Here is a 17108-nt window from a genome sequence, read left to right as displayed (position 1 = left end):
AACAGCATGGACATCTGTGAACTTGGTGAACAACAGGAACACCTGAGAACCTGATGAAGGGCAGAGACACCTGTGAACCTGATGAAGGGCGGGGACACCTGTGAACCTTTTGAAGGGTAGGTCACCTGTGAATCTGATGAAGGGTCGGGACACCTGTGAACCTGATGAAGGGTGGGGTCACCTGTGAACCTGATGAAGGGCGGGGACACCTGTGAACCTGATGAAGGGTGGGGACACCTGTGAACCTGATGAAGGGTGGGGTCACCTGTGAACCTGATGAAGGGCGGGGACACCTGTGAACCTGATGAAGGGCGGGGACACCTGTGAACCTGATGAAGGGTGGGGACATCTGTGAACCCGATGAAGGGTGGAAACACCTGTAAACCGGATGAAGGGTGGGGACACCTGTGGACCTGATGAAGGGTGCAGTCACCTGTGAACCTGATGAAGGGTGGGATCACCTGATGAAGGGTGGGATCACCTGATGAAGGGTGGGGACACCTGTGAACCTTATGAATGGTGGGGTCACCTATGAACCTGATGAAGGGTGAGGTCATCTGTGAACCTAATAAAGGGCGGGGACACCTGTGAACCTGATGAGGGGTGGGGACACCTATGAACCTGATGTGGGGTGGGGATATCTGTGAACCTGATGAAGGGTGGAAACACTTGTAAACCAGATGAAGGGTGGGGACACCTGCAACCTGATGAAGGGTGTAAACATCTGCAAGGCGGATGAAGGGTGGGTACACCTGTGTACCTGATGAAGGGTGCAGTCACCTGTGAACCTGATGAAGGGTGGGGTCACCTGTGAACCTGATGAAGGGTGGGGTCACCTGTGAACCTGATGAAGCATGGGGACACCTGTGAACCTGATGAAGGGTGGGGACACCTGTGAACCTAATGAAGGGCGGGGACACCTGTGAATCTGATGAAGGTTGGGGACACTTGTGAACTTGATGAAGTGAGGGGTGACCTGTGAACCTGATGAAGGTTGGGGACACTTGTGAACTTGATGAAGTGAGGGGTGACCTGTGAATCTGATGAAGGTTGGGGACACTTGTGAACTTGATGAAGTGAGGGGTGACCTGTGAACCTGATGAAGGATGAGGACACCTGTGAACCTGATTAAAGGTGGGGACACCTGTGAACCTAATGAAGGGTAGGAACACCTGTGAACCTAATGAAGGGTAGGAACACCTGTGAACCTAATGAAGGGCGGGGACACCTGTGAACCTGATGACAGGTGGGGACACCTGTGAACCTAATGAAGGGTGGGAACACCTGTGAACCTGATGAAGGACATGGACACCTGTGAACCTGATGAAGGAGGGGGACAACTGTGAACCTAATGAAGGGCGGGGACACCTGTGAACCTGATGAAGGGTGGGGACACCTGTGAACCTAATAAAGGGTGGGGACACCTGTGAACCTAATAAAGGGTGGGGACACCTGTGAACCTGATGAAGGACGGGGACACCTGTGAACCCAATGAAGGGCGGGGACACCTGTGAACCTGATGAAGGGTGGGGAACCTGTGAACCTGATGAAGGACAGTGACATAGATGAACCTCAAGACCTCAAGAAGGGTGGGGACATCTGTATATATATATATACACAGTATATTATAGACGTGCCATTGATTGAAATTTGTAGATTTTTCTGGGATAGCTAGACAGATATATATATATAATGATTAATCCTGATGGAGAAGTTTTCATGCACGGTGTTTCCTATCGGTAGGTTGTGTGTTCCTGTACAGGTGACATTCCGGTGCAGGCAGCCCTCCTCCCCCTCCTCCCCGTCACCTGCCCGGTCCGGCATCCAAAGAGTGCCGCACCCCTCCGCCAGATGCAGCCAGGTGGGAGCTGAAGCTGGGTACCGCTCCGCCATTGGCCGCTGGTCCGTGACGTCACGGATGCTTAGCCCCGGCAGTCCGCGGGTGGGGGCCAGTCTGTTCGCGGAGCTCGGGGGGAGCGGGAATGAACGTGGAGTTCTCCCGATCAGCAGTGTGGGATGTCTGGGCACTGGAAGTGTGAGGAGTGGGCACCTCTGCACTAGAAGGGCACCATGAACTCCCAGGGAGGGGCTGTCCTCATGGAGGACAAAGGTAAGTGCTTCTGTCTGGGGACACACCTGTAGGAGGACACACTGGCTGGTGACCTGGACTGGGACATCCAGGAGCTTTACAAATGAACATTGCAAAAGGAAACATGGCTTACAAGGGACACGCTGGGACTTGTAGTGCCATCACAACTGGAAAGCCAAAGGTTTCCTGTACCTTGTGGTAGGTAGGGGCAGCACATGGGTGCAAAGGGGCACGCTGGGACTTGTAGTGCCATGACACCTGAGAGACCCAAAGGTTTCCTCTACCTGTATATGAGCACTTGCAGGAAGATGGTCCTGCATAGCTGCCATCAATAGAAGATGTATGATCACCCAGAGACACCTACCTTTCATTCCTCATAGCCAGCCTGGGAGGGAAAGGGTTAAGCACTAGACTTCATGTAACTGTGTTGTATTCCAGCTCATTCTCCTTCACAGTGGCTGATTTGTGGTTTTATTTTGTCATAAAAAAATATGCACGCCATGCTTGACTCTAATGGAGGGGGAGCGAAGGGTTAACAAAGTTCTAGTATTCTTTTAATTGAATACTAATTCACAACATGGCACCTATAGGGTTTCCATAAATTTATACAGCAGGGAGAGGATTGAAAGGGTTAACAGTGATCTGTCAAGGTAATAAATTGAAATCATCCAGCATGCCATTACAATATATATATATATATATATATATATATATATATATATATATACACACACACATACTCTGATATCCTATTATATCTAGGCTAGCTCCTCTTTTATATACTTTAATGATATATAGTTTTATTCCATGGTATTGCATGCACCCCTTTAAATATGGACAAGGTAAGCATAGCATTTATATATTAAGATGTGATCTATAATGGTGATCCATTATTGATCCATGTGTTTATAGAAGCATTTAAAATACAAGGGTTAACAACGTTTATATGGTGTGATATTTAACAGATATAAACAGATATTTACTTACTCCACAAAACCATCATCATAGGTCCATGGTCCGATGATACTGTATATGTCATTCTAGGTCCATGGTCCGATGATACTGTGTATGTCATTAGAGGTCCATCGTCCTATCACAGAGGTTATTAGCGCCCCTATTTTGTGGATTTTAAATCCTGCTATTAATAATTACCTTACGCCCCATGAAAATAGTCCTATGATCCTCTTAATGTCATCATGGGTCCATGGTTCTGTCACAGAGGGATTGGAAGGACTATTAGCGCCCTATTTTGTGGATATTGTATTTCATGAAAGGGTCATCAAAGGTCCATGGTCTTTTGATCCTGTATATGTCACCATAGGTCCATGGTCCTATCAGAGAGGGATTGGAATAGTTATCAGTGCCCCTATATTGACTATACTAAATCCTGCTATTAATGATTATTTTATCCATGAAAGGGTCATCATAGGTCGATGGTCCAAGCACTGGTATCAGCACCCCTCTTTTGTGAATATTAGCTCCTCCTATTAGTGATTATCTTATTGCATAAAAGGGTCATCAGAGGTCTATGGTCCTATCACTTGAAGGGTAATCAGCACCCCTCTTTTAAGGATATTAGATCCTACTTTTAACAATTACCTTAGTCCATAAAAGTGTCATCAGAGGTCTATGGTCCTATCACTGGAAGGGTTATCAGCACCCCTCTTTTGAGGATATTAAATCCTACTATTAACAATTAACTTACTTAATGAAACGGTCATCAGAGGTCTACGGCCATATCACTAGAAGGATTATTGATGCTCCTATTTTAAGGATATTAAATCCTGCTACTAACAATTAACTTACTCCATGAAAGGATCATCATAGATCTATAGTCCTCTCACAGGGAGGATTTTCAGCACCCCTGTTTTGAAGATAATAAATCCCACTACAAATAAACTTACTCCATGAACAAGTCATCATAGGTCCATGGTCCTATCATTGGAAGGTTTTTGCGCACCCCTGTTTTGAGGATATTAAATACCACTATGCCCTGGTCTTGTGTCAAAGAGTCATGGTCCCTTTGTGATGAGGACACGGAGAAGTTCAATCCACATCCGCTGTAGTTGTGCTGCTGGCTTCCAGGAGACGATGAGAGCCGAGAAAAAGCTCATATTTGGGGTATGGATCACAGGGGAGCTGTATGCTAAAATTAGACATGCCCCACAGCTGAGCGGGGATGATTAGAGAGGCTCATAAGATGTTATTTAGCACTGGAAACGACACACAGGCATGCAAATTGCAAAGTAACGAGGGTAACCCTTGTAATGTGACATGTGTAATTGCATCGGATGTAAGCAGAAGAGCAACGTCTGTATAATACAGCAGCATAGAGAGAGGATGGAGCAAGTTCACCTAAATCTTAAGAGTGGAGAGAAGTGGACATAAAAATCCAAGAAAGAGGAATCAATGCCTAGCCATTCACTTTCCCTTTTAACATAAAGATGCTCTCAGATGTCTTTAATGAACACTGGCTGATCCCATTTGTTACACTTGTGCTACTTAGTATAATAGGAGATCCACCAAGAAGCTGTTACTTGAGCTTGGTGACAGATTCGTTACAAAAGACACTGCAAGCTTCAAGCTTTGCATCCTGTGCTATTTTAGTACATAGGAATCTTCCTGGGTCTCATAAACATGTCATCCACTCCATCCATTCTTTAGAACAGAGTAATGGAACCAGATTTGGGAGTATAGAGAACGCCTGTCTGATTTACTTAATACTAACTTTAAAGGGCTGGGCAAGGCAATACTTACGGTAGAGTAATTATATGAAATGATTAGAAATGGTGACTCATACACATCAACGTGGGCCCCTTCAAGTCTATATAACCCCCAAATCTAGTTTTGGCATCATGTCTCACTATATACAGTTTTCTTTTCCAATGTGTTCTCCCTGAAGATCCTGCCAGTAAACAGCACTGCCTGTTGCAGGTTGACAACGCTAAGCCACTGCCTTATAATTAACAGCAGCATTGTCAACCTGCAATACAAGCTTCATCAGTTGGCTGTAGGGTTGCTTATATGATAATCTAATAATGATAAGAAAAAGCCAACACGTCAGTTGTAGATCCAGGTGGAATATTTACTGAAGTCTCTGGTATGTCTCTGCCTCTGCTTGTTGTCTTAATAAAGAGGGCCGCTGTGCTCTGGACACATTGGGGTAACCTTTTTTTTCACCTGGATCTACTGTATGCTGGTCTTTTCTTATCATTGGACTATCACATAAGGAGCCCAACAGTCAGCTGATGATTGCAGGTTGGACATTTACAATACCACTGTTTAGCCGTGCAGCCACCGATTAATGGGGCTGTTCAGAAGTTATTGCAGTATACTTTGATGTAATATGACAGAACTGCAATTTTTTCCCAAAAATGTTTTGCTTAAGAAACCTGAATATAGTGAGGCATGAGCCAAACATAATAAAACAGGTTTTACATACTGCTCAGGGGCAGGGACAGGTTTTACATATTGCTCAGGGGCAGGGACAGGGTTTACATACTGCTCAGTGGCAGGTACAGGTTTTACATACTGCTTCGGGACAGAGACAGGTTTTCACATACTGCTCATGGGCAAGGTTTACATACTGCTCAGGGGCAGGGACAGGTTTTACATACTGCTCAGGGGCAGGGACAGGTTTTACATACTGCTTAGGGACAGGGACAGGTTTTCACATACTGCTCATGGGCAGGGTTTACATACTGCTCAGGGGCAGGGACAGGGATTACATACTGCTCAGGGGCTTTTTGCTATTGCTTGTCTAATTTCCAGATTCTCATGGGTGGGGTGAATATAGAGTTAATAAAATAGTAGGAGGATTGGTTTGATGAAGGCGCCCTGATGCCTTCCCAGTGAGCCTAACCATGTTTCAGTTACACAACTTCAAAAAAGTAGTTTAAGGCGGTACTAAACCCATCAATTTAACTGTTTCAAAAAAACAGTTACAATACCGACATGTCGGGAAAGCTAACTGTCACATTTGCTTGTGATTTCAACCAAACTGTAAAACCATCAAATGGCTGAAGTAATAAATTATCACATGTGCAGCATCTTGGCATTTGCAGATCAAACAGAGCCTAAAATGGCAGCTTCCTTGGCTGAAAAGGATAGGAGGGTCTAGTTCCACTTTAAAACTAAAAATCTCCTAAACTTGATTGGTTCCTTAGTTAATCTAATGTAGCACCCTTGTGTTTAGGCAGGGTTGCTAGTAAATTTACTTTGCCAGATGGTAGTTGCCCTGGTTAATTGTTAGTAGATCCACTGATTCCTCTCTAGTTCTGGACTTGCTGCACCTGCTCTCTTCTGTCGCTATGTGGCGTTATGCTGGTGACATTAGATAGACAAGGGCTTAGCAAGGTCAGAATATGAATGGATGGGATGTCTCAGCCAATTGGAGGGGGGTTCTTTAGCCCCTTGGCCTGCTGGGAGAGCCTATTTATTTGGGTGGAGTCAGGTGATCGGGGTCCTGTGCCATCCGGACGGCTGTCTGGATGTGTGTTATGCTGCCCTAGGCTGCTAGGCCAGAATCCTGAGGCCTATCCCGGGGGACATCTGGCTGCTAGGCTGTCTGACGGCCTATCCAGAAGCAGGAGAAGCAGCGCAGAGTTGGGACTGCAGGATTTGTAGTCCAACCGAGAGTAACAGTTCGGCCGGACGGGGAACCAGTTGTGGTCGGAGATAGAGGGGAAGCTGTCGCCACTAAGGGACCATCCACCTTGTTACCGGAGACCACTGTGAGTAAGCTGAAGCCAGTACCATAGCAGTCTTCTCACCAGCCGGGGACGGTGAAGAAGTGGGAAAACTTCAGCAAGTGCCAAGCCAGGGACCTAGCAGAGAAGTGGGGGTAACGCTTGAGGAAGATACCGAATCATGGAAGTGGATGAGTTCAGGGGATCCAGTGGCAATTAGGTCCGAGAGTCTAGTGAGAGACCGGGAGCTCAGTGAGTGAAGGCCTGCAGTGAGAGACTGTAGTGTGCGAGGATAACTATTTGTGTTGACAATAGTTAAGTTCAACCACCATTAGTGACTGTTACAAGATTTGTTGCCATAGGAGACAGCAGTCCCACCTATAAGTGGTATCTGGCTGGAGGCCTTCACCTGTATAGCTGTCTACCTATAAAAGTCTTGAAGTCTGCCAATTATTATTGCATCTACTTAAGGGCTGGCCCTAACCCGCTCTCCCACAGTTCTGTTAAGAGACAATAAATCTCTTTTGCATTCAAAAAGTGTCTGGCGCTCATCACTTCAGCTTGCATCACACCCACCATGCCTTGTAACCAGGGCTGGACTGGGACAAAAATTTGGCCCTGGACTTCACCCAGACTGGCCCACTTTGACAGGTCTCTCCCATGCCGGCTTGCCACCCAAGCCCCCCCCCCCCCACTAGCTATTAGCCGTTCTACATTATTTCTCTTATAGGCAGTATCAGTGGGGAAGCTAGACATTATTTCACCTGGGGCAAAGAATCAGTTTGGCGCCCCCCCCCCCCCAATGGAACAAGATTAGGCAGGAAAGTGAGGCCGCCCTCCTTCCAGATCGTATGATGAGCTTCTAAGTGTTGACTCCTGAGCATCATGTCTGTATTCAGGCGCGCTGCATAACTAGCCAGGGAGAGGAGGTGAGCACTGCGGGGGGGGGGGGGGACAGAGGACTGGAGGGAGGCAGCGGTCCACTGTCACTGAAATCGGCCCACTGAGCCATCGGCCCACCGGGAAACTCCCTGTAGTCCCAATGGCCAGTACATGCCTGCTTGTAACCCACTCTACAAAGACGGATATAAGCTATCCCTGACTCTGGAGGTCACTATTAGGCCTTTGGAGGTCAGGACCTTGATACGCTAATATTCACAATCCTGGTTTATTTGGTATAACAGCGGGGCAATGATGCTGTCACCTATATTTTATAGACAGTTTGCTGTAATATGATTACAATGCTTTTTGCACGTCATTGTCGTTAATAGCACTTGCAAAAGAATAAACTTGTTTAAGCATCCCTGTACAATATGGTCAATTTTTGAATGTTCATGTCCAGCTGAACCTTCAGTTTAAAATACCTAAATACATTCAAAGTTCATTCAAGGTACATTTAAGATGCAATAAAAGTCTTTTATTTTTTTTTTTTATAGTAAGCAGCCAACGTCTGAGTAGAAAACTCTGTACCCTGCCAGCATGCTGCAGAGAAGGACCCTTGCTTCCTGTGTGGAAACAGTGGTCTCCTTCAGGGGCATAACTAGAAATAGCAGGGCCCCATAGCAAAATGTTGTATGGGGCCCCCCTGCAAACAGCCCCCCCCCCCACAGCTGCCCTAGTGTCAATGCAGCGTGACCTATGCCCAATGCAGCGTGACCTGTGCCCAATACAGCGTGACCTGTGTCCAATACAGCGTGACCTGTGCCCAATACAGCCTGGTCTGCCTGTGCCCCATACAGCCCCACCTATGCAGAGGAAGAGGCAAGCCACCCGGATCAGCAGAGAGCGGGATTGCCCACTGTAATAGCTTTCATTTGAATTTCCTGTCTTCCTGGGGCTCATAGTCACATAGCCCCACCTCTTGGCCCGACACCTTTGATGACGTCACATGTCCCGCATTTGATCGGCGTTCTGTCTATCAAAGGCACCGGCCCAAAAGGTGGAGCTATGTGACGTGAGCCCCGGGAACACTGGAAGTTCTAATGAAAGCTCTTACATTGGGCAATTCAGCTCCCTGCTGATACGGACAGCTCGCCTCTTCCTTTCCTCTCTCTTCCCCTGGCTGGGAGACTGTGCTGGCGGTGCTCTTATCCTCACTGGGCCCCATTCAACCGCGGGCCCCATAGCGCCCGCATGGGTCGCTATGGTGGTAGTTACGCCCCTGGTCTCCTTGCAGAGATCTGACACACCCCTTCTGAGTCTGACCTATAGCTCTGCGTTCAAAAGTCATACTCCCTGCCGATTGAGAACTTTAACTTTGTCTCAGTAGGGGGAGTGCCAAACCACTGAACACCACTGCTTCCACACAAAGAGCAAGAGTCCTTCTCTGCAGCATGCTGGCAGGGGACAGAGTTTTATTAAATTTACTGTAAGACTTTGCACAGTTAAGATAAACCTGAAATTCATTTAGCTGTTTTAAATGGAAAGGTGAAATGGGCTTTAAGTGAATAGTGTATGGTAAGGAGAAAGTGTGAAATAAAACTTTAGTTATGTTTGTAGAAAACTACCAATGTCCTAGGCAGCTATTGTTATTTAAAAAAAAATGAGGCTTTTCATTTATTTAAAAAAAGGGAAAATTTACTGGGGGGGGGGGGGGGAGTGAATAATAGTGTACACCTGTTTGATAAATGTTTGGAGAGTTGCCTCCACTGTTATCCACCCACGTATAAGCAGCATTATGCCAAAAAACAAAACTCCTCCCAACTCACATCTACCATATGTCACCTAAAGAACCTACAGTCTTGTGTCTCTGAAGGCTTTAATTAGTCCAGGTCATGGTATAGCTAGTAATAGTTGGTAACATTCAACTGGACTAGTTCTGTAATGATAGAGACTTTTTTTAGCTTCTTCAAGCCATATATTTTTCATAACTGATGGGAAGATAACCAAACATTTATATCCAACAGGTAGCACAGTCACCTTAAACTAGTGGTCTCCAGGCTGTGGCTTAGGTGCCGAATGTGACCCATGACTTGTCTTTATCTGGCCCCTGAGGCACTATTCCACCAACTTACACCATCGATGGGGCACTATTCTTTCCACTGACAGACACCATCAATGGGGCACTATTCCTCCCACTATCACTATCAATGGGGCACTATTCCTCTTACTGACATCATAGATGGGGCACTATTCCTCTCACTAATACCATCGATGGGGCACTATTCTTTCCACTGACAGACACCATCAATGGGGCACTATTCCTCCCACTATCACTATCAATGGGGCACTATTCCTCTTACTGACATCATAGATGGGGCACTATTCCTCTCACTAATACCATCGATGGGGCTCTATTCCTCTCACTAATACCATCGATCTGGCTCTGTTCCTCCTAATGACACCATCGATGGGGCACTAATTCTTTGCTGACACCATCATTAGGGCACTATTCCACCAACCGGCACCATCGATGGGGCACTGTTCCTTCCACTGACACCATGGATGGGGCACTATTCCTCTCACTGACATCATAGATGGGGCACTATTCCTCTCACTAATACCATCAATGGGGCACTATTCCTTCCACTGACAGACGCCATCGATAGGGCACTATTCCTCCCACTATCACCATCAATGGGGCACTATTCCTCTCACTGATATCATAGATGGGGCACTATTCCTCTCACTAATACCATCGATGGGGCTCTATTCCTCTCACTAATACCATCGATCTGGCACTGCTCCTCCTACTGACACCATCGATGGGACACTAATTCTTTGCTAACACCATGGTTGGGGCACTATTCCACCAACTGACACCATCGATGGGACACTGTTCCTCCCACTGACACCATCAATTGGGTACTATTCCACTAACTGACACTATCGATGGAACACTATTCCTCCCATTGAAACAAACAATGGGGCACTATTTCTTCCATTCAAACCAATGATGAGGCATTGTTTATGCCCACTGATGCCAGGGCATTTTCTGTTCGCATTGGTCACAGCCCAGTGCCTATAAAGTTTGAAGGATATTAAACTGGCCCTTTGCTTAGAACGTTTGGAGACCCCTGCTTTAAACCAAACACCATGGACCACTGGACAATCAACATCTGTCTTGACACATTCCATGGTGATTAGATTAGGGCGATAGTACTTCTTGTGTGGATATAAATGCCAGAGTGTGTTCCTGACACTCATTATAACTGAAGAAGTGGCTTGGAGAAGCTATGAATCATCTTCAACATTAGAAACAAAGTCTAACTGAATGTAACTAGGTACTACTAGGTAATCTATAATTTTGTTTAAGAATTTTAAACATGCAATATCATGTGATCATCAAATATGTTAATGATGTATAAACTCTACTTAAATAGGTAGTTAATGACATATGCATATAAGGGACTTTATTTGTTTGTTACACATTGAGGTTGTGCTTCCTTAGTGTAATAGCATAATGATTGTGCTTTGCTGCTCTTGGCTATAAGTCCAAGTCTATAAGTCAACCCAGACTGATTAAATACCATACATTCTTTTGGTGGCTAATCTTGTAAACGATTTTACGTATGTACTTGTTCAAGAAAGGGTGCTGATGATACTATAAGATTTACTGAAGGCCACAACGGGAAAAAACTCCAATTTTGCAGATAAGCCGAGTCCCATACGGCACATGGTAGTGCTACCAAATGTTTTCATTTACAGCAATCTTTACGAAATAGACATGTACACAAATAAAACATATGATAGATATTTTTGTCCGATAAAACATTCCCTAGCACTACATACAACAAGTAAGTAATATGCTTTTGGTGCATATACCATATTTTTATATTGATTTTAAGAATTACATACATTGTATGGTAGTACAATTATACAATATAAAACAAGAGAGAACAAGAACAAAAACTGCAAAGAAGGAGCTGTGCTAAGGCTTGCTTGGCTAGACCTGACAAGGAAATATTATGGGTAACTCTACAGGTGCGCTTTAGGATGGGACTATTGTAAAAAAAAAATACAATATATACCAGATGTGGCCATCAAGAAAGTGGAGAAATGGGAAAGTAGGGGGAGGGAAGTTAGGTGGTGGTGGGGGGTGTAGGAGGAAGGGAGGGGAAGGGATGGGGGGGGAAGAGGGCAAGAAAGGCCGGGGCAGTGGAGGGGTTTGTAATGGAAGGGGGGGGGAGGTAGGGAAAGGAAGAAAAGGGGGAATTGTGGAAGGGAAAGAATTAGATACTAAATACGAGTCCCAACTGTCAAAAATACTACCACCTATAACATATATGCAGGTGGTTGAGGTGAGGGCAAATAATGGCTGTGGAATGGGAAATTGAGGTAACACACATCAAGGTTCTGAGGTAGAAAGGAAGTAATTCAGCCAAACTTTTTTAAATATCTTAAGGCGCCCCCTACTTTCATAACTTGCTCTATAGAAACGCACCATTGAATTTCCAGACTGGTTCAGGGTCATTTCACGAGAATAGCAGAGTAGAATATCCAACAAATGTGGGTAGCACTATTATATGTCTAAATCTATTATATGTCAAAAAGAACAGGGAATAGACAAGGGAATACATGGGGAACAGAGATGTACATGTTGAATTAGAAAACAGAACCCTCACTGCATAGAACGACAATGTAAAATCTCATCTAAAGACCATTTGTATATATATGATCTAAGATAGATAAAAGTTAGACAGAAACTAAAGAACTGTAGACTATATATGTAGCAAACCATATATTCACAGTTTCCACTTCCATTTCAGTCACAGCTTGTTTGAATTTGCAGATTGATTACCACTAATCAACTTCCTGGACACATGTTCAATGAATATTGGTATATATAGGGGATTCATTCATGTGATATTTAGCTATGATTAAGCACTGATTACAGTGTGAAACGCGTCAGCTTTCCTGCTTTGTGATGCTGTGGCATGTATTTTTATGATCATATTTTAATAAAGATCGAAGATTACTTTTGAGTGCGGCTGTCCAGGATTTCTCGTTCACCTCTCAATTACCAGCATTGCCTGCACCTGTTACTTCCAGCATGGAGAAAATGTTTGTTCCTCACAGACCTCTTTCAGAGCGGTGATATTTTTCTTTCTCAACAAAGTACATTGTCGTAAATTCAGATCGCGTGTACACAATTCCGACGCACAAAGTTCCACGCATGCTCGGAATCAAGCAGAAGAGCCACACTGGCTATTGAATTATACGTGTACGTGTTGTACGTCACCGCATTCTTGACGTTTGGAATTTCCGACAAGATTTGTGTGACCGTGTGCAAGACAACAAAAAAAAATCCATCGTGTCCGATCATGTGTACAAGGCATAACAATCCCACGTTAGTACAGCGATCTCCCACACTGAGCTGTTGTGTTCTGACAGAGGGACGCCCCCCCCCCCCCCGCCAGAACACTCCGGTCAGCGCTCTCAGCCATTAGCCAAAAGACCGACTTCTGTCGGACCGGCTGCAGTACACAAGGGCATGAATGTTGGACGTTTTTCATTGAACCAGGCGATGTCGCTAGGGTTGCCACCTCATCAAAGTGAGGAGATCAAGGTGTTTGTGTATAGGAATCAGATATTCTGGCTGTATACCATACTTTAATCGAAACCTGTTAAATGTGGGCTACTGTTTCACTGATGTGCCAGGCAGCTAGCATTCCCAAGATAAGCAATTGCAGCGTAAAGTATAGCTAATATTTTAGATATAGTTTAAGCATCATTTTTAGATTTTTTTCATTTTAGTTAGAAGTAGGAATGTTTAAATCCCCTGTCAGTTTTTTTTCCTATCCATGCTGAATTTGATGACCCACAGACACACAAGAAATTCTTTCTTTCATTTTTGGTAGAAAAATGAATAGTCAAATCTGTCAGTTTTTTTTTTAAATCTGTTTCACATTTAAGTGATATCCTGTAGATCAGTGGTTCTCAACTCCTGTCTAGAGGAAAGAAAAAAATCCTGGACGGCCGCACACCGCTAAAGGCATCTTTATTGATGAATTAAAATCCAAAACAGTCACTTTGTGTGCATGAGAAACAGGGGAAAACAGCTAACGCGTTTCACATCATGTATTGACGCTTTTATTCCGCGTACACATAATCGGAAATTCGGCCAGCAAAAGACCGATGAGAGCTTTTGGTCGGAAAATGTGTATGCTCCATCGGACTTTTGCTGGCCGAATTCCCGCCAGCAAAAGATTGAGAACATGTTCTCAATTTATCGGTTGGAAAAAGTTCTTAGCCGAAAATGCGATTGTCTGTAGCAATTCCGAGGCTCAAAATTCCTACGAATGCTCGGAAATAATTCGACGCATGCTCAGAAGCATTGAACTTTATTTTCTCAGCTCCTCATAGTGTTGTAGGTCACCGCGTTCTTGATGGTCGAAAGTTCAGCAAACTTTTGTGTGGCCGTGTGTATGCAAGGCAAGCTTGAGCGGAATCCCGTCGGAAAAGCCATCATATCTTTTTCCGACCAAAATCCTGATCATGTGTACGTGGCATTAGTCATAGCTGATCAAAACATGATGTGAAACGCTGTTTTCCCCTGTTTTTCATGCACACAAAGTGACTGTTTTGGATTTTAATTCATCAATAAAGATACCTTTAGCGGTGTGCGGCCGTCCAGGATTCTTTTCTTTCATCTAAACTTGAGCAGAGCCAGCACCTTCACGTTCGTAATAGGGCCGGGTGTTTTCAACAGGCGTGGAGCTTTTGGAGCAGCAATTTTCTCCTACATTGTCTCAACCCCTGTCCTCAGGATCCACTAAGAGCCCATTCACACCTGAGCATTTTGTAGCTTGGAGCCAGAAGCTACAAAAAGCTGGAGGGGAAAAAATCAATTATTCTGTATGAAGATGGTTCACATCTCCACTCCAAAACGCCTGAGGCCCTACGCCTGAAGCTCAAACAAGTTCTGGACCCTTTTTTGTTGCGCGAATCGGGCAGATTTGGGCGTTTTTCTGCTTTTTACATTGGTGACCTTTTGCCCTGCACAAAATCGCGGCAAATGGCAGTAAAAAAAATGCCACAAAATCGCGGTAAAAACTGCCGCAAAAAATGCTGTAAAATGGCGCGATTTTATGCCTGAAAACGCCAAGCTCAGGTGTGAATGGGGCCTAACAGGCCAGATTTTAAGTATTACCTTGGGGAGATGCAGACTAGAATACTACAATCACTGAGCAGCAAATGAGATCACCTGCAATGTATTTCAGTTATCTTGCAAACCTGGCCTGTTGGTGGGTCCTGAGGACAGGAGAACCACTGCTGTAGATAGATCTCTGAAGAGAAACCACTGCTTCCACACAGCGAGCAAAGGCCCTCCTCTGCAGCATGCTGGCAGGGCACAGGCTTTTCTATTTAGCCTCTGTTTTCTAAAGAAAATGTAAAGACATTGAACACCTCGAATGTATTTTGCTGATTAAAACTTAGCTTTACAAACTTGAAATTTGATAATACTAATAGAAGGTTTTTTTTTTTTTTTTTTTTTTAATCAACTGGTACAACTTTGGTATAGCATACATATGCAGTATAGGGACGTCTGAGAAGATTGAAAGCGTGTTTGAGTGAGTGCCTAATAACTGCGTAATTTGTGGAGAGACTCAATACAGACAGCAGGGAAATTGCATTACAAGTGAAAAAGTATGAGATGATGTCGGGGAATTGCATTATCTGTGTCTGCGTCTGAGAAAATGCAGAATAATTACATTTCATGTGGACAGACCAGATAGACCATGAGGAAGTTTCATAATTTTATAGATGCTTGTATTGTATACTTTGGACATTATGACATGTACTGGACATTTGTCTATTGACTTTTATTTGATAAGGCAAGATCAACAAATACTGTCTGCATGGAGTTTGTTGCTGTTATTTGTTTCCTTCCTCAATGATTGATTGCTAACTAAACCTTACAATCAATTTGATTTAAAAAAGTGAACGTTAGACTTTCAAGGGGGCTGTACAAGATTTGAACCCCTTTGTGTTACTACAAAGAGGAACCTCTGCCAGATAAGGGATTTCCTTTTTTTCCACTGACAATTTTATATTTACAGATTCCATCTAGCATGACCTAAATCTGCAGATAAAAAAGTGTGTTTCGTTTTTTTTTTTACTACGTTTCTTCTAATTACAGTAATCTAGGCTGTCAGTGAAGTTTTTTTTTTTTCACTTCAGTGATTGAATTAAGCCCAGATTACTGAAAATGAGTGGGAAAACTGGAAGGGGAGGCTGTAGGCAGCATGAATGGATCAGGTAGGGAACTACATTACATTGCACAAATGCATTTATGGATAGACAGAACCCAGATGTACGTTTTATATAACATACTGTATGTGTACATTTTGTTGAATATCAGCAGCTTTTTTGTCTGCCATTTGTGATACAGCTTCCTTTACCTTTGGTGCCCTTCATGCAATCAAAGGGATATATCCAAGAGGTGCTGGGACTTCACTGCATATGTATACTAAATAGGAAAGGAATACAAATTCAAAAAGCTCACTGATGCGCTATACAAAATTCATAAAGGAGTGCAAAACAGCTTTAATAATTAAGAAAAACATTCAAAGCGTTTCTGGGGGCGAAACATGCTCCCTCTTCATCAGGGCTTTGCAACGTTTGCAAATTTTTCAATGTGTTGAGGGAAGTTACATACATTACATAGTAGGTGAGGACGAAAAAAGACACAAGTCCATCAAGTCCAACCTGTGTGTGTGATTATGTCAGTATTACATTGTATATCCCTGTATGTTGTGGTTGTTCATGTGGAAGTAGATGCCACAGAAATCTTAAAAATACTACAGTGCCTTGAAAAAGTATTCACACCCCTTGAAATTTTCCACATTTTCTCATGTTACAACCAAAAACGTAAATTTATTTTATCGGGATATTATGTGATAGACCAACACAAGGTGGCACATCATTGTGAAGTGGAAGGAAAATGGTAAATGGTATTCAAAATGTTTTACAAATAAATATGTGAAAAGTGTGGTGTGCATTTGTATTCAGTCCCCCTGAGTCAATACTTTGTAGAACCTCCTTTCACTGCAATTACAGCTGCAAGTGTTTTTGGAGATGTCTCTACCAGCTTTGCACATCTAGAGAGGGACATTTTTACCCATTTGTCTTTGCAAAATAGCTCAAGCTCTGTCAGACTGGATGGAGAGCATCTGTGAACAGCAATTTTCAAGTCTTGCCACAGATTCTCAATTGGATTTAGGTCTGGACTTTGACTGGGCCATTCTAACACATGAATATGCTTTGATTTAAACCATTCCATTGTAGCTCTGGCTGTATGTTTAGGGATGTTGTCCTGCTGGAAGGTGAACCTCCGCTCCAGTCTCAAGTATTTTGTAGACTCTAACAGGTTTTCTTCTAAGATTGCC

General features: G+C 43.9%; 1 protein-coding gene across 2 annotated transcripts in view; it reads left to right on the top strand.

Annotated features, from left to right (window-relative positions):
• Positions 1 to 1912: 1912 nt before the first annotated feature.
• The window catches only part of CHRM4 (cholinergic receptor muscarinic 4), a 133100-nt gene continuing 117904 nt past the window's right edge, over positions 1913 to 17108 (top strand). Inside the window, exons 1-2 of one of the 2 annotated variants that reach the window (XM_073604290.1) lie at positions 1913 to 2110; positions 15901 to 15978. In XM_073604290.1, the coding sequence (XP_073460391.1) occupies positions 15966 to 15978 (13 nt within the window). In that variant the 5' untranslated portion in view covers positions 1913 to 2110; positions 15901 to 15965. The remainder of the gene's footprint in view (positions 2111 to 15900; positions 15979 to 17108) is intronic. The other variant, XM_073604289.1, reaches the window with a different exon arrangement.

This window comes from Aquarana catesbeiana, linkage group LG11 (assembly GCF_042186555.1).
Source record: "Aquarana catesbeiana isolate 2022-GZ linkage group LG11, ASM4218655v1, whole genome shotgun sequence".
NCBI classification, from domain to species: Eukaryota; Metazoa; Chordata; class Amphibia; order Anura; family Ranidae; genus Aquarana; species Aquarana catesbeiana.
Note: the sequence above shows the minus strand (reverse complement) of the source record. Positions and strands in the feature narration are given on the sequence as shown.